The 18,630-nt window shown below is 48.3% G+C and overlaps 1 protein-coding gene across 2 annotated transcripts in view; it reads right to left on the reverse strand.

Moving 5' to 3' along the window:
• COL6A3 (collagen type VI alpha 3 chain) overlaps window positions 1–18,630 on the reverse strand; it is a 91,151-nt gene that overhangs the window by 41,280 nt on the left and 31,241 nt on the right. For both annotated transcript variants that reach the window (XM_019957961.2, XM_070786939.1), the window contains 9 exons: window positions 17,231–17,830; window positions 15,358–15,930; window positions 12,678–13,286; window positions 9,547–10,152; window positions 7,129–7,743; window positions 4,277–4,876; window positions 3,313–3,650; window positions 2,193–2,271; window positions 645–790 (listed from right to left, as the gene is read on the reverse strand). In XM_019957961.2, the coding sequence (XP_019813520.2) occupies window positions 645–790; window positions 2,193–2,271; window positions 3,313–3,650; window positions 4,277–4,876; window positions 7,129–7,743; window positions 9,547–10,152; window positions 12,678–13,286; window positions 15,358–15,930; window positions 17,231–17,830 (4,166 nt within the window). The remainder of the gene's footprint in view (window positions 1–644; window positions 791–2,192; window positions 2,272–3,312; window positions 3,651–4,276; window positions 4,877–7,128; window positions 7,744–9,546; window positions 10,153–12,677; window positions 13,287–15,357; window positions 15,931–17,230; window positions 17,831–18,630) is intronic.

Consider the following 18,630-nt stretch of genomic DNA (forward strand, 5'->3'; position numbering starts at 1 on the left):
AAAAAAAAAAAAATCCTAACTCCGGTCCTAGGAAGAAGGCAGGAAGGAAAGAATGGGCAGAGTCACTGAATTCTGCAGTTCACTGCTGCCTCCGCCAAAGAGTCTCTGAGTTGAACACTCAGGCCCACACCCCAAAACCCCCAGGCTCACCCCTAGCCCAGGAGTTAAACCCACCAGCTGAGAGGTTGAACTCAGGGGGATTAGGAAGCCTCATGGTCTGTCCTCATTTGCAGCAAAGAAAACTAGAAGAGAAGGCGACAGAAGCCCCTTTCCACCCAGAGATGATCTCTCTTTCCTGCCTACTCTTGTCTTCCCTGTTTTTGGCTTGGAGCGGGTCGATCTCAATGTTATGTCTTCTCAGCCGTCTTATAAAGGGGAAAACGCCTCGTTCACGACGTAGAGGCCACTCTGAGGCAACGCTGCCTGGACACCCGTCTCCCAGGTGGCTGTCTTTCCAGTCCTCAGAGAGCTCCCTTCCGAGGACTCGTGTGGTGGCAACAAAGCAGGTCCCTAGTGAATCAGATGAGTTAAACTGCCCACCCAGGAGTCTCTCCTCCATTTGCCTGGTGATAACGGACTGTATTATCCTGGGATGCCCCAACCTGCGGCATCTAGACCAACATGTAGACACACAAAACACTCACAAGCTGCTCGGCTAGTTCGTAGTCCAGGTCCAGCAAGTTCAGCCTCAGGGGCCGGTTGTACGTGAACCCTCGCCCGAACTCCAGCTGCATGAGCTGCTCCAAGTTGGCGACGCGTTCGAGGCCCACCAAGATCAGAGCTCGGACACCTGCGGGGACAGGTCCACTTAAGACTGCTCACGTGGGCGTTCAAGAAACACAGCGCTTTCCTCCCACCTCTATTTTTTAAAGAAAACTTCAGTATAAACATTTGGCTTTGTAGTGAGGTGGATGAGCCTGGAGCCTGTTACACAGAGGGAAGTACGTCAAAAAGAGTAACACAGATATCGTATATTAACACGCATATATGGAATCTAGAAAAATGGCCCTGATGAACCTATCTGCAGAGAAGGAATGGAGACATACAGACATAGAGAATGGACTTACAAACACAGCAAGGGAAGGAGAGGGTGTGACGAACTGAGAAAGCAGCACTGATACACACACTCTCACGTGTAAAATAGATATTAATAACTAGTGGGAAGCTGTTGTATAACACAGGGAGCCCCGCCTGGCGCTCTGTGATGACCTGAAGGGGTGGATGGGAAGGGAAAGGGAGGCTCAAGAGGGAGGGAATATGTATATGACATGACTGGTCTCGTGGTGGTGTACAGCAGAAACCTATACAACACTGTAAGACAATTATCCTCCAGTTAAAAATAATAAAACAAATAAATAAAAGTTGACCTTTAACTGACACACATGTAATCACACTATTGGCTGTTCTGCAGAGCTGCAATACTAGAACTCTGTACTCCTCTGAGCAATTGTTCCCAAGGTGTCAAAAAGCGCACTGATGGACGTGACTACAGGAATCGACACTGTCCTTTATGACACACATAAATGCTCAAGTTCCGGTCCCACCTAACACAGATGTGCCGTGGGAAGGCTGAAATCCCACGCCTCCAAAATCAGATGACAGGAGCTTCCTCTCCATTGCTCTGGAGGAGCAAGCTAATAAGCTGAACATTCCTGAGCTAAGTCATGCTTCCATAAATTCTTCTTAAACCTCTGACGTTAGCACTTACTTTTTCGATCGTCAGTGCTATCAAATTCCAAAGCAAATGATCAAACAGTACATCTGGTAACAGGTACCACTGCAAACCAGTCACAATAAATTTGGGAAGTATACTTTCATTATTTTATGTTAACTTTGCCTAACATTATACTATTTTTGAGCTGTGATAACTACAAACCCAAAACACAGTAATTCCTAAGTTAAACGATACAGCCAAATGAATCAAAACTTCATGTTATTTTGCAAAAGCATCAAGCTTTCTAGATGTTGTACCACATGAATGAGCCTAGGACACCATGGGGTCTGTATCAGGACTTTGGTCTATGTGAGGGGTACTTGCTGGTTCATCCCATGGCCTCAGGCAGGTGAAAGAGGACCAAGATGCTGGACAGAGGTGCCCGCAGGACAAGCCGCTGCCCCACAGGGTCTGTTAGCAAACTCTCCAGCCCAGCAGTGCACCTGCTTCCCATTTGTAGAAACCCCCCAGAACCCACCTTCTTGTCGGAGTTCCTCTGATGCTCTTTGTAAATCAGCCAGATCCCCATCCACTCCATCGGTAAAATGAATGACCACCTGAAGATAAAAGATGTGTGAAAACCCAGCTGAAATTAAAAAGAAACATCACAGACCCTTGCAAGGAACATTAGCCAGTTAAAATCTTTCACTTCACGGTGGAGGAAACAGGGGGCCAAGGTTGAAAACCAATTACCCCCTATTCATAGTTCCTTGATACTGTGCAATAGATGGGATATAAAATAAATGGGTATGTTGCAGGGCTTGATTTATTAAAAAGCACCAGCAACAATGGAAATAAAAATTTTATCTCATCCTCTTTATTTAGGGGACGTAGCTTCACATGTGTGTGGGGGGAAGGGGTGTGCATGTGTGTTATGGGCTGGACTGCGTCCCTCTGAAAGTCACAGTTTGAAGTCCTAACCCTCAGGGCTTCAGAGTGTGACTGTATGTGGCAACAGGGCTTTTAAAGAGGCAATGAAGTAAATGAGGTCATCAGAGTGGGCTCTCATCCAATGTGGCCAGTGTCCTTCTAAGAAGAGGTGATGGGACACAGACACAGAGAGGGGAAACCACATGGAGACAGAAGAGACAACGCCGTCTCCAAGCCCAGTTGAGAGACCTCCCAAAAAACTACCCTGCCTCCCCCCGATCCCAGACCTCCAGCCTCCCAGGCTGCGAGAGAACAAATTACTGTTGTTTAAGCCACCCCGCCTGCGGAGCTCTGTTATGGCAGCCCTGGAGAACTGATGTGTGTGTGTGTGTGTGTACAAACATAGAAAGAGAGATAAAATTATATACAAATAGAGAACATAACATATTTAAAGGGCAGGGCTATGGTTAAACATGCATTAGTCACAAATTCAACTCATTCAAGCTTAATTACTGATTTTCAAGTTTTGTTTTTTTTTAAGAGCTTTAGTAAAACAAAGATATTTCATTTCAGCTCAGTTGATGATAAAGGACTCTTATACACAGGCACCACCAACCCCACCAAACATGAAGAACATCCACAGAAGAACAGTTTGGGGATGGGGCTTTCAGGGCGTCAGTAAAACTGAGAGGTGACACAGGAAGTAGAAACGCGGCGGCCGCCCTGACCTTCACGTTGTCCATCGAGGCCTGCCGGAACTTGTTCTGGTAGAGCTTCAGCGTGTCCGCAGTGAGGACGTAGGGGTGCTGGGCACGCATGTTCTGGAACTTCTCAAACAGCTCCGGCTGGTACTCAGCAAAGTCAAAGGCCTCGACGGGGCCCGAGGGCGTGAGGGCCACCACAGACACCCGCACGGTGGGCAGCTGGCTGCCGCTGCAGCTGATCTTCTGCATCTGACTGATTCTCCTCAGGATGGTGTCCACCTTGGGCTCGAGGCCCTTCTGAGCCACAAAGACATTCTGATCTCCTGAACCATCGAAGCCCAGAATCACATCCAAGTTACAGGCTATAAAGGGAGAAGCAGGCCATGAGCTCAAAGTCAAGCTGCTGAGACACTTTCAACGTACAGGCACAGCTGGGGACGCGGACAGGGAACACGCTCACTCAAGGGCAAGATGAGATCGTCTGTGTACGAACTCTGAGAAGCAACTGGATCTGCCTCTCTCACCGGGAAAATGCATACTGACTCTTAGGAACCAAAACTGTTGGCATTTTAGTATGTTGGCTTTGGGGACTTAATCAGCCCTAGCACAGAATATAGCCAGTGTCTAGATGCATCCCAAGTGTCGGCTTTAGATTAAACACACTTGAGAATTCAAACACTCTGGTCTCAAATAATCTAAGGAACCTACAAATTGAAATAGACATCAATCAGTCTGAATTATTTAGAGGATTAGACAGGACGGGTAAATCTGGTAAGAGCAAGAAAAGACAGACGTCCACTCCTATCCAGGAAACACATCCTATCTCAGAGGCAGGTGACAACCAGGACCCAACCACATGGATGTAAGTCAGTCCCAGAAGCAGCAGGTGCTGCAGGAGACCCAAGGCCAGCACTGGGCATCTGGGCAACCAGATAACGTGCCAGCATTGAAAAGACAAGATTGAATATATGCACCTAAAGGACGTTACCTTTGGAAACGTCAGTCACGCCTGGACATAAGGTCTCATGCATTGCATCGTGCAGAGTTTCCAAAACCTGCTCGCTCAGTTCCGACAGCTCCTGGACGTTCCCCACCCGGAAGGCCGTGGCGCTGTTGGACGCTATCTTCCCAACCTCCTCCGAGTCGATGTTCCTTACGCCCACCGCAAACACCTTGACGCCTCTCTGCGTGAGCGCCATGCTTGCCTCCTGAGCGTCCTCCACCGACTTGCCCCCCGTGATCACAAAGGCGATCTGCGGGACCCTCTGGTCCAGGCGGCTGCCCGCCTCGGGCACGAAGTGGTTCCGCCGCAGGTGCTCCAGGCCCACCTTGGTGTTCGCGTGCCTCCCCCCTTTGTAGACCACCTTGTTTATGGCGTCGATAATCTGCTGCTTGGTGGGGAAGTCCTTCAGGAAGAACTCGTCGGTGGGGTCAGAGTTGTATTGGACCAGCCCCACCTGGATGGAGTCGCCCCCTTCATAAACCGTGTCCACAATTTCTGACACAAAACGGAGCACTTCCTGGAAACTGTCTCTCCGGAAATTGATGGAACCATCCAGCAGGAACACAATGTCGGCTTTCTTCTTCTCTAAAGTTGATGACAATGAGAAAAGGGGAAATTCAATTTCCATACCCAGAACAAAATCACCAAGCAGAAAATGATTAAAATAAGGCCTTCCTGTCATTCATTCACCGTGAACACCTCGGCTCTAGTCCATGACTCTATAGTTACCAGATTCACAGCTCTCAAACCATCATGCCCAAAACAAGAAGATAAATGATAAATTATCTAAGTGAAAGGAAAGGAGCTGTGAGGACTCAGCAGATCCCCAGTTATCCCATGCTAAATGGGGTTATGCCACGGATTCACCAGTCCATGGCATCAAGTGTTTATGCCACTGGGGTCTTTCTCCCTGGTCAAAAGAAAGGACAGTGTCTGGCAGTAGGGGGGACATGTCCTAGAGGCAAGGCGAGGGAAGGCTGGAGAAAGACTGGGAAACAGGAAGCAGACCGCATGCACCTTCGGAGGACTGCTAGACAGCATGCCAGTGCTTTGTTGGAGAGAATTTCCCAATTCTAACCAAGATTTGAGAATGGAATTGAGAGAAGGGAGATCCAGGGCAGTGTGGAATGTCCCACCAGCAGCACAGAAGGAGGATATGAAAGAGCTAAGTGGAATGTGATGCCTCATGGAAAAGCAACCCTAATCGTTTGCTCCAGATGTCTGCATGGCCATCACCTGCGGAGGAGCTGAGAAAGACATGGGTTGGTGGAGGAACCCAACTTGCTCTTGGCAGCACCCAAGGTCAGATTCAGGAGCATGAGGTCAAAGCTATAGGTGGACAGCTCTCAATTCCCCCAGGGAGGTGCACTCAGCCCAAGGAAGGAGGGTTGCCTCTGTCCCACCTAGGACAGAGGCTGCCTTTCAATCATGTTTGGAGGGGCATGGACTGGACAACTTCAATGGTGCCACTTTATTCTGAGAGCCAATGAGTCTGTGGCTAACCCTCGATGCACTATTACAGAGCATCTCAATAGGGCTACAGCTAGTCTCATGGAAACTCATGGAAGAAGCAAGGACCTTTTGCTTTCTGAAATGGTTCCTTCTATTCCTCCTACAATTTCAACTGAGTTATTCTTCTTGTATTTAATTTCTAGGGACTTCCCAGATGGCTCAGTGATAAAGAATAAACTTGCCAATGCAGGAGACTTGGGTTCGATCCCTGAGTGGGGATCCCCAGGAGAAGAAAATGGCACCATACTCCAGTATTCTTGCCTGGGAAATCCCATGGACAGAGGACCCTGGCAGGCTACAGTCCATGGCGGGGGGTGGGGGGGGGTCACAAAGACTCAGGCATGACTTAGCAACTAAAAAAACATTTAATTTCTAACAGTATCACTGCCACAAATCTGAGAGAAGAAAATCATTAAAATGAATGCTGATTGCTTTTTTTCAATTAAAAAATAGTTCGTGTTCCCTCAGAATGGCCACCATCAAAAAATCTACAAACAATAAATGCTAGAGAGGGTGTGGAGGAAAAGGAACTCTCTTGCATGGTTGGTAGAAATGTAAATTAATGCACCCACTATGGAGAAGAGTATGGAGATTCCTTACAAAACTAGGAATAAAACTACCATACGACCCAGTAATCCCACTACTGGGCATATACCCTGAGAAAACCATAATTGAAAAGGACATATGTTACCTCAATGTTCATCACAGCACTATTTACAATAGCTAGGACATGGAAGCAACCCAGATGTTCATTGACAGATGAATGGATAAAGAAGCTGTGGTATGTATATACGATGGAATATTACGCAGCCATAAAAAGGAACACATGTGAGCCAGTTCTAATGAGATGGATGAACCTACAGCCTATTATACACAGTGAAGTAAGCCAGAAAGTAAAAAAAATAAATGTCATATACTAATGCATATACGTGGAATCTAGAACGATGGTGCTGATGAACCTATTTGGAGGGCAGCAATGGCGACAGACACAGAGAACAGAGGGACACGGGGCAGAGGAAGAAGAGGATGGGACAAATGGAGAGCAGCAAACAAATACATTACCATATGCAAAATGCATAGCCAGTGGGAATTTGCTGTATGACGCAGGGAGCTCAAATCGGTGCTCTGTGACACCCCAGAAGGGTGGGACGGGGTGGGAGGTGGGAGGGAGGTTCCAGAAGGAGGGGCTGTGGGTATACCTATGGCTGATTCATGTTGATACATGGCAAAAACCAACTCAATATTATAAAGCAATTACCCTTCAATTAAAACTGAATAAAAATAAAATAATAACCACTTTGTAGTCCCAGGGCCCAAGCACATACCTGGCCTTGAAGGAGAGGGTGTGTCCACTCCCGGAGGTGCAGGGGTGACCCCGGAGGACCCAAAGGAATTCACCATCCTTTCTTCTATGCTGGGGAGGTCTCTGAACTCCCGCACCGTGAAGACAAGCCTGGGATCGCTGGTGATGGTCTGCAGCTCTGTTCTGTCAATATTTCGGTCTCCAACCCCTAAGCTCGCAATTCCTGCAGATTTTATCACCTGGGAATACCTGGAAATATCATCCTGGGATTTTCCACCCAGAAATAGAACCAGGTGTTGGGGCACCCCATCTTCTATCCGGCTCCCGGCAGACTTGACAAAGTAATTCCTCGCCACGAATTCCAGAGCCTTGCCAGTGTTGAGAGGAGACCCCCCTTTGAACCTCAGGCGACGTATGGCATCCAGCACGCTGGCCTGGGATTTATAGGTCTTTAGTTGAAATTCTGGGAAGACGTCGTTGCTGAACTGCAGGACCCCAATTCTCACTTTGTTGGGACCGACGTTGAGTCTCCGCACGATCCTGATAACAAAGTCCCGGATGTGTGCGATGCCATCCGGCTTCACGCCATCAGAGCTGTCGATGAGGAAGACAATGTCCGCAGCATCGCTCTCCACAGCTGCGGGTGAGGAAAAGGAAAGCTCAGCACAGGACTGGCGCGCATCTGGTTTCATTTCTGAACTTCGCACTCCATTACACCATCACGCTAATTAACGTGAAAACTATCAGCCAATGTGCGTGTCTTTATCTCCCAGGTTTTCTATCAACCATTACATATTGGGCCTTTTGCATCAAAACAATTTCTGCTTCTTGAAATATTGTTAGTTCTCCAAAACTTCCCCTTTCTGAGTTTAATGGTGGCTTTGCAGTCTGGGTTACAACTTCTTTCAAAATCAATAGCGCTTAGAAACAAATCCTGGGTGACCATAATCTATGAATCATGACCTGTTACTACCAGCAGAGACTGAGATCACCCAGACCAACATCTCTTATTATTACACAAGAAAAGAGAGACAGCTGAGGACAAAGGCCACCACTTAGCTAGTGACAGCCAGGAGAAACCCAACTCTCTCCCAGGGTGTTTGATTCACAGTATTTCTTTTTCCTCACTTATCTCTAGCATTTATACAAAGTTTTCATTTTAGCTATTATTCCCTGTCTTCTTTGCATGAATCAGTTTTTTCACTAAACAAACAAAAGTCCTAGGAAAGATAAGGAACCCTGGTGGCTCAGATAGTAAAGAAGACCCCAGGAGATCTAGGTTTGATCCCTGGGTGGGAAGAACCCCTGAAGAAGGAAATGTCAACCCACTCTAGTATTCTTGCCTGGAGAATTCCATGGACAGAGGAGTTTAGTGGGCTACAGTCCATGCGGTCACATGACTAAGCCACTAACGTTTTCACTTTTCAGGAAAGATAAACCATACCTTCCTATTAATTGGATTTCTAGGTACTTCCTGGATGTCATTTATTAAATAGCTCACATCTTGCCTCTCAACAAATTCAACCTTTTGCCTCGTAACACACTGGCCACTTCTAGTGGAAAAACAGCACAGCGAAAGCTGAGGAAGTCGTGGAACAGAACCATTTTTTGTTGAAAACAGAAAAGCTGCCCCAGCACACACAGCCAGGCCCTGGATTCTCCAGTGGAACACAAAAGATTTCACAGAACAACAACATCAGGGAAAGCCATGCTCTTTCTGTGTCTGAACACTGACAAAAAGAAGACAAAATAACCAAATACCGCCCCCCATCTTGGATCACAGGTGTGACCACTGTTTCTCTACCAGTTACAACTTACGCCATGAGAGTTAGTAAGATACCCAGTCAAAGGACTACTCCCCCTTCTCAACAACATCCAGTCCAGGGCAAAGTCCCATTTCCTCAAGCCTTCCACAAAACCGTCTTTGGCAAATTCAAATCCTGCCGTCAGCCTTCCTGATGCCCTTCTTCCCTGCAACAAGCCACAGTCCCAACTGGTTCCATCACAGGTGTCTGTTATCTTAGCTTTACTTGTGAGCACCATGGCCTTTGAGCCCATATATATATATATATATATATATATATATATATATCTCCACTCCAGCACTCTTGCCTGGAAAATCCCATGGACGGAGGACCCTGGTGGGCCGCAGTCCATGGGGTCACTAAGAGTCAGACACGACTGAGCGACTTCACTTTCACTTTTCACTTTCATGCATTGGAGAAGGAAATGGCAACCCACTCCAGTGTTCTTGCCTGGAGAATCCCAGGGACGGGGGAGCCTAGTGGACTGCCGTCTACGGAGTCGCACAGAGTTGACACAACTGAAGCGACTTAGCAGCAGCAGCATATGTGTGTGTGTGTGTGTATATATATATATACATATATTTTTTTTTTTTAGAAGATACAACAAAAGAGCAATAGCCAACACCCAGTCTCACCTGGAGGCGGGTAGCGCGTGCTGGCCAGGAGCTGCTGTATCTGCCCGGCAGTCAGGGTGGTGAGCGGTGTCAGCAGTTTCTGCTCCAGGCTGGGGAGCTCCCGGAAGGTGTTCACTGAGAACACGTACTCGGGGCTCAGCGAGATCTTCACCAGCTCTTCCTGGTCCACGTTCCTGGCGATCGTGAGTGGCGCCACGCCAAACTGCTTGAGCTCTATGGCCGAGTCCTCCACCTCATCATCCGACTTCCCGGAGGAAATGAGGACCAGGAACTGAGGGACACCCTCCTCAATCCGGCTCCCCAGGGGCCTCTTGAAGATGTTCCTGGCCACGTACTCCAGGGCACCCCCAACGTTGACCTGCCTCCCACCTTTGGGCCGCAGCCGCCGCACGGCGTTCTGCACCTCGTCCTTGCTGGAGTGGACGTTCAACAGGAACTCCACCCTGGGGTCATCGCTGAACTGGATGACCGCCACCCGGGTCGTGTCGAAGCCCACATCCAGGTAGTCCACCAGCCTCTCGATGAGCGTTCGGATGTACTGGAACTCGGGGCCAGCACTCTGGGACCCATCGATGAGAAAGACCACGTCCCTCTTGCCGCTGACCACTGTGAATCAAATGTTATCACAGGGCTTCAGCTCCACTGGCACCAGAGCCTTTGTGTCGAATGAGCCGCCTCCCAGTTTGTCACAGAATTGCCACCTGGCAGGCGAGGCGTCCTAATTCAGACTATTCAAGTTAAAACACCAGTCCCAGGAGAGGATCCTGGGGAATTCAGTGATGAAGAGAAGAAGAGGAAGAGAGAAGAGGAAGAACCAGCAGAGGATAAGGAAGGATGACTCTGCAGGAGGAAGAACCTAGACACACAAGAGCCGAATCTGGACCGAGGGAGCATGGCATTCTAGGAGGGAGGGGGTCACCGCTGTGACAGATGGCACTCATGGGTCAAGCGTAACAGCACCCAACACTGACCACTGGGATTTGCCAGATGGAGGGGCTTTGCCCAGCACACTTTCTGTGGAGCAGAGAGAGCTAACAACAGGCTAGGGTGAGTTCAGAGAGAACTATAGGCAGTGAAGATGATGCTTATAAAGGAGACCAGGGTGGGATGATTTGAGAGAATAATACTGAAACACGTATATTACCATATGTGAACTAGATCGCCAGTCCAAGTTCGATGCATGAAACAGGGCACTCAAAGCCGGTGCATGGGGACAACCCAGAGGGATGGGATGGGAGGGAGGTGGGAGGGGGGTTCAGGACGGGGAACTCATGTACACCCGTGGCTGATTCATGTCAGTGTATGGCAAAAACCACACAGTATTGTATAAATTATACAATTTAATTAAAAGAAGTAAATTAATTTTTTTTAATTAAAAAAAAAAGGAGACCGGGACCCTCCTGAAGGGGAGAGCAGGGCATCCAGAGGGTTTTTACGAGAGAAGAAAAGGCACTGCGTACATATCATGAAAGGATCTATACAGTACATCGGAGAATCAATGATGCAGGAGACAGGAGAGTTGCAGGAGGCACTCTTGAATAGGGAGGAGGCAGACTGTTAGAGGAAGCAGAGATGTTCTTTGATTTTACTTATACTTTCTCAGTGAAATGGAAATCAAGATCACCAGCTCAGAGTTAACTGAAGAGGGAAAGGTGTAGATGAAGCAGAATGAGGAAAAGGTAGAAAATAGTTATCCTGAAGAGGGGGAAAGCAAACGGACCAGGAGCCACACTGCTGTAGAAACGTGCTTATGTTTAAAGAAGCTGCCACACGCGATACCAGCATTTCCAAAGTGCCTTCCTGGGAGCGCCACTGCCTCAAATGCACCACAAAAAAGGTGGTGGGTGGGGTGGGGGATAAAGTCGGAGTTTGGAGTTGACATATACGCACCACTATATTTAAAAAAATAACCAACAAGAACCTACTATAGAGCACACAGAACTCTACTCAGTAGGCTGTGATAACCTAAATGGGAAAAGGATTTTAAAAAGATCAGATATATGTATATGTATGACTGAATCACTCCGCAGTACATCTGAAGCAAACACAACATTGTAAATCAATGGTGTTCCAATATAAAATAAAAACTAAAAAAAGAGAGAGATTCCTGCAGCCAAACAAGTTTTGGAAAGTGCTCCCCTATTGTATGGGGGACACATAAAACACTTCAACTAGGGAACAGCCAACAAAACCCTCACTGCATTTATCCCACAGCTTCCCCCAATTTATTGGATGGTGAGCCCTGTAGAACATTCCAAGGAAGGCTCACAGGGAGTGCTGTTCTGCGTGGACACCAGCGAGGGGACGCTGCCCCCTCTCTCACCCGCCCTAATGGTTTCCTGCATCTACTTTTCTCTCGATTGCTTTCACTCTTCCCTCCCCGCCTGCCGACCCCAGCCTCCCCATCCCTGGATGCAGATGCTGTTGTGAGGCATGTGAACCACGCAGGGGTGACGTTGTGTGTGCCTGTTCTCCACTGTGCCCTCCCAACCCGAGGCCCCAGGGAGAGGAGCTCCTCTGTGGGCCTTCTTGGAAGGGTGGGCCTATCTAAGCCCCCTTTCTTCTGCATCAAGCCTGGGGAAGCGGAACAGGAAGTAGAATAAGCCGAGGTCAGAAGAGCCAGGCGGCCCTCCTGCCAGTTCAGACACTCCCTTCTCTGCGATGAGCAAATTCAAACGCCATCTTCACACTTGGGCTCTGAGAATACCAACATTTCAGAAACGGTGCCCAAGCTTGACAGAGGCAACTGGGATGAACACCTTCCCTGACCATCGGAGGCTGCCAGCTGAACCCCCAAGGGTAACGAGGACCCGGCATTGCACGGGAGTTTTATCAACTAGATGGCCCCTCTCTTCAGTTATCAGCACAGAAGCCTTCATGCAGAGTTAGGGGTCTGAACTGTAAACCAAGCCCACTTCTCTTTTGAGACTTAAATTTGGCTAAAAACACGACTCTCGGCCTCTCCCCAAGTCGTTTCTGGCCACCAAGGCCAAGCGGCTCCTAATTCTTCATGTAAGCCTAGTTTCCACACCCCATGGAGGAGGAAACAAAACTGAGAGGCCTTTGTAACCCGCAGTCCCAATAGCCCCAGATATTTTAAGGAAGGAAGTGCCAGAGAATTGGCTCCTTACCCGGAGTCGTCAAGGGGGTGACAGACGCCTGCAGCCTGCTCAGTTCCTCGCGGCTGAGCTGGGTCACTCTCTCCGAGATGACCTGTTGGATGGTCCCCAGCTGCCGGAAGGTGGGGATGACCACGGCGAAGTCCGGGACGAAGGAGAGGGTCTGCATCTCGGTGATGTCAGCGTTCCCAATGCCGATGCCGATGGGCACGGCCCCTCCCCTCCTCAGGACCACAGAGGGGCCCCTCACGTCATCCCCAGACCTGTCGGCCGTGAGGACAATCAGGAGCTGGGGGACACCTTCTGCTATGCGGCTCCCAGCGGAGCCCACCAGGATGTTCCTCAGGACGAACTCCAGGGCAGCCCCTGTGTTGGGGGCCGGCCCGCCCAGCAGGGTCAGCCCACGGATGGCTCCGACCACACTCTGCTGGTCCATGTAGGAATTCAGGTAGAACTCGGGTCTGGTCCGGTCACTGTACTGCACCACGGCCACACGCACCCGGTCTGGTCCCACGTCCAGGCTCTCCACCACTCTCTGGACGAACTCCTTCAGCAGTGGGAAGCCGCTCCTGACACCCTCGGAGCCATCAATCAGGAACACCACATCCTTTTCAACTGAAACTACAAGGAAGACCGCCTCTGTGACTCAAGGCAGAAAAGGGACAATTTCATACCAACCGTGGTACGCTGAGTAACAGCCCCCAAAGATATCCAACTCTGAATCCCTGGCACTTGTACAGAAGAAAATGTTCAGGGGTGGTTAAATTAAGGATCAGGGGCATGGGGATATGTACTGGATTATACAGGTGGATCCACTGTAATCAACCGCATGTCCTCTAAAAGGCAGAGAAGAGGATTAGAGTCAGAGAGAGAAGATGTAAGGAAGGAAGCAGAGGTCAGAGACAAGACAGGATGCTACCCTGCTGGCTCTGCAGATGGAGGGGAAGAGGCTGTGGGTCACAGAATGCAGGTGGCCTCTAGACCCCAGAAAAAGGGTTATCAGCCAGGACCTCCAAAAGGAAGGTTGACATCTTGATTTTAGCCCAATAAAATGGGCTTTGGATTTCTGACCTCTAAAACTTAAGATAGTAAAATCATTCTGTTTCAAGCCATTGAATTTGTCATTTAAGTCAAATTTGGTGGCTTTAAATTCTAAAGGAAATCAACTCAATAAACATTGAAAGGACTGATGATGAAGCTGAAGCTTCAATACTTTGGCCACCTGATGCAAAGAGCCAACTCATTAGAAAAGACCCTGATGCTGGGAAAGATTGAGGGCAGGAGGAGAAGGGGACGACAGAGGATGAGATGGTTGGATGGCATCACCGACTCAATGAACATGAGTTTGAGTAAGCTCCAGGAGATGGTGAAGGACAGGGGAGCCTGGCCTGCTGCAGTTCATGGAGTGACAAAGAGTCAGACATGACTGAGCAACTTAACAACAACAACAAAAATCACAATAATTTTTTAAAGCAGCATAGGAAATTATTAATAATAAAAATATCAAAACTTATTTTAGAATTTTTGTATGTTTGAACAGTATCGTTAACATTCAAAGCTGTACTCAAGAAGAAATGTTGAGGGGCGGGGAGAGACATGGGTTGGCAGAGTCTGCATAACCATCACACCTTATAGATGAAAGATTTCAAATGAGTTGCTGCAAGTCACAGCAGGTCAAGGGAGGGAAATGTAACCCAGATGTCCAGTTAACAACCCAAAACCAACAGTAAATGTGCCCAATCATCATTGAAGAGAGGCTCTAGGTTCTGCATTTTCAAATCAAAGGGATTATATGTGAAATTAATTACGCTTGTTACTACGTTTTTATCACCCAGTGGAAAGTGGTTAAACATGAAGTCATGGTAACGAAGATTAGTACTCAGAAACTTTAATATAGCATTTATAATGGGAATGCGCCTGCCTCAATTCATGCTTTCTATTTCTAATGAAACTAGAGAATGAATTATAACAGTGATCTCCACTTAAAATAAGATATTTGGGAAATATGTGAAGAAGAAGACTCTTAGTTCTAATGGAACCATGTTACATGCCTTTTATTATGCATATAATAAAAGTATTGGTTTTGGGAAAATAAATATTTTTCATCATTGATATGTCTAAATCTTTATAATGCATATTAGGATGAAACAGTCTAACGTCCTTAAAAGTGATCACCCTGATTCTTCTGTTTTTCCCTAGAGAGAAGTTAGAGAGCCAACTTGGGAACAAAAAGTCATATTTCATTGCAAGGAAATCAAACAAGTCAATGCTAAAGGAAATCAACCCTGAATATCCATTGGAAGGACTGATGCTGAAACTCCAATACTTTGGCCACCTGATGTGAAAAGATGACTCATTGGTAAGGACCCTGGTTCTGGGAAAGATTGAAGGCAGAAGGAGAAGGGGGTGAAAGAGGATGAGATGGTTGGATGGCTTCACTGACCCAATGGACATGAATCTGAGCAAATACCAGGATAGTGAAGGACAGAGAAGCCTGGCGTGCTGCAGTCCCATGGGGTCACAAACAGTTGGACATGACTTAGGGACTGAACAAAGAACAACTGCAGAAGTTATCGACCTTTCTTGGAAACCAAGGAGGGCTTCTACCTGTGGACCTGGAGCCAGCAGCCTAGAGTCAGCTCATGCTGGGGAGAGCTGGACTGCAGAAGCAACCAGATGTCTTGTGCCTTACCTGGTGCCGGTGCCCCATTTTGCACTGATTTTAAGAGGTTCACAATCTGTGGTTGCAGGTCTCCAATCTTAGGAAGGGACTCCGCAACCAAAATAAAGGCTGGGGATGGTACGATCAGCTCCAACTCAGCAGGGTCCGCGTTTTTCGCCTGGAGGATGAAGGGCACCACCCCGCTCTGCTTCAGGTTGAGTGCGGGTGTATCCACCCGGTCCGATGACTTTCCCGCCACCAGCAGCACCAGGAACTGAAGCACTCCATCCTCAATCCGGCTTCCAGCGGACTTCACAAAGATGTACCTCTGTGCGTAATCCAAGGCGTAGCCCAGGTTGAGGGCTTTGCCTGTCTTGAGCTTCATCCTCTTCACGAGATTCAGGATCTCAGGCTTATTCTGGTGCTGGTCAAAACGGGACTCCACCTTGACATCATCACTGAACTGAGCCACTGCAACCCGGGTCCCCTCAGGTTTCACATCCAGCTCGTCGATGACCTTGTAGAGAAAGTCACGGGCGGCAGTGAACTGGCCCATGAGGTTGGCTGAGCCGTCGAAAAGGAACAGGATGTCTCGCTTGCTCTCTGCAACAAAAGTGGGTCGTGGGGCACAGTGAGGGACAAAAACACAATAGGCTCCAAACCGACCTCAGCCCAGCACTGCCAGCTTTCAGTCATGGGAATTCAGGCAATTCACCTGATGATCACTGTACCAGCAAGGGAAGAGAAAACCCACACCAGCTGTCATTCAAATGCCCCCTCTCAAAGCAGTGCATCTGTGCACAGGGCTGGGACCACTGGACCGTTTGCCCAATCTAGTGCCCTGCTTCCTCAACGCTGCAAGCCAGAGAAAGGCCTTGGGGGTCTGTTCTAGCATCAGTGCCAATCATTCTGGGAGAACAGATGGTGTTTTCAAATTGTTACCAACTTCTGAAAACATTGTGCTTAAAAATCAATTCTGTCTCTAGTGACAAAGGCTGCTATGGGTTATCCACCCAAGTGTAACTGACACATAATCAGGTGTCATCAATGCTCTATTTGGATTCTCTTTCCATTAAATTTGAGGTTATGGGTTAGAACCCAAGATAGTGTCTATCACGACTCTGTGGGTAAGGATCTCTGTCAGTGACTTCCAGTCTGCTGTGGTCAGACTACAGAAAACCCAGCAGCAGCCAGTCAGGGGCTACAATGTGTCACGTGAATATAATTTTCTGTTCAAACCACTCTTAGAACTATTTTGATTAGGCTTCAGTGGGCTCCATCTAGCTACCCATCTGCGTGATGTCAGCAACTGGTTTAAGTAAGGGTCCATAACTCATCATCTTACTAATTTGCCACCATAATCATCATCACCTAGGCTGCCTTTGGAAACCACTTTACCATCACAAAAAGACACAGCCTTTGTTGGGTTTATGACAAAAATTTTTCTAGATACAGCAGATTTGGAATATAAAAACATCCTATCAAGAAAATCAATTCCACTTTTAAATGTTCCCAATGTATACTCATGTATAAAAGGGGATCCAGCTTTCTCTCTCTGTTTTTCTCCCATTTCCATCCGGATTTGCATGCCAGTATCTTCAGAGACATTGGGGCAAAAAAAAAAAATAAGTAAGTAAAAGCTTCTGAATCCAGGGTGGGATAACCTGGGTAGAACATAAACTGGATTTTCTAGACGTTCAAGGACAAACACCCTTTAGACAGAAGACCTAAGCTTGCTGGTACAGTGTCTTGAGCCTCCCTTCAAAAATCCATGAACCAAAGGGACCCCATCATCTCTGCACAGCTCGTCGCCAGCCTCTGGAGTTCAGCCCGGGCCACCTGCCCACCAAAGAGGTGTCTGGGGGTAGGGGAGAGGGAGCCCCGAGCAATCGCAGAGCTTTACCTGGCTGGGCAAGAGGCACCTCCTCCACACCTCCGCTAACATAAGTGGTTAGGGGCTGAATCAGCTGTTGAGGCAAAGCTGGCAAGGAGCTGAAATCATCCATGAGATACACCAGGCCCGGGTTAAAAGCAATCTCCTCAAGCTCCGCCCTATCGGCCTGGCTAGTGCCCACACAAAAGGTCAGGATGCCCGCGCGCGCCAGGGCGTTGGCGGCTTGCAAATAGGAGTCCTCAGACTGCCCGGCCGTGAGCAGGAGTAGCAGCTGCGGCACGTGGTCCTGGATCCTGCTGCCGCCAGCTTCGGTGAAGTGGTTGGCATGCACATAGCTCAGGGCCGCGCCCGTGTTCAGGACCGACCCCCCCTGGAGCTGCATCTGCCTCAGGTGAGCTAGCAACTCTGACTTGGTCGGGTAGGTGTTTAGGGAGAACTCCGTCACCGGAGTGTCACTAAATTGCACTAGACCGACCCGAATGTGGTCGCTTCCAACATCAAGGCTGTTAACTAGGTTCATGACAAAGTCCCGCACATAAGGGAAATTGGTCTCTCCGACGTTGGACGATCCATCCAAAAGAAAGATGATATCCCTTTTGTTTACGCGAACTGCAGTGGAGCACAGAAAACACAGTGAGACACACACAACCACAGAGGGCTTCCTCATGTGTGCCCACATGGGCACACATGCCAACACGTAGAATACAGAGAACACCAGTGAGGCCAAGCACGTCCATCTCATAAAATATGGCAGAAGGCTGCATATTTTCCTCCAGTGGGGGCTGGTGATCGTGAGGGGTACTGATAGCCGAGGTTACGAAACCCAACTGGGTCACAGAGTGACACAGTGCCAAAGCTAGAATGTTTGCAACCAACCACAGTGATCAGCGTCCTTGAAACGGAGCGTTCCTTCTGCGGAAATGAAAGCTACAAGGGTGCTGTGTCTTTCAGCATCGGTCAGTTTACAGCCACAGACAGAGACAGGTTTACCTGGGCGAGACTGGGTCCCCCAGGGATTCCCCCTACACATCTACACAGAGATTTTCACTTACAGACAGATTAGAAGTGTTAGCTCACGTTAACCTGAGAACACGAGTTCCCTAAGGCTAAAAAAAAAAAAGGCAATAAAATTAGGTTGCTCTCATCTTGAAACATTCCTAGGAAGGTACATTTTTCATTCTCTACTGAGACTCCTCTACGGGGAGTCGTGGCCTTGCCAGGCAATAATCCAGCAAGTGCCCATGAAGATTCCTCCTGAGTGAGATCACGGGATGACTGAAACACATTAAAATGCAAAGAAACTCTTTGCTATGCTTGGCCGAGGTGGCCTTCATGAAGAATAAAAGTGAAAGTCGCTCAGTCATGTCCGACTCTTTGCGACCCCATGGATTATACAGTCCAGGGAATTC

This window comes from Bos indicus, chromosome 3 (genome assembly GCF_029378745.1).
Source record: "Bos indicus isolate NIAB-ARS_2022 breed Sahiwal x Tharparkar chromosome 3, NIAB-ARS_B.indTharparkar_mat_pri_1.0, whole genome shotgun sequence".
In the NCBI taxonomy this organism is placed as follows: Eukaryota; Metazoa; Chordata; class Mammalia; order Artiodactyla; family Bovidae; genus Bos; species Bos indicus.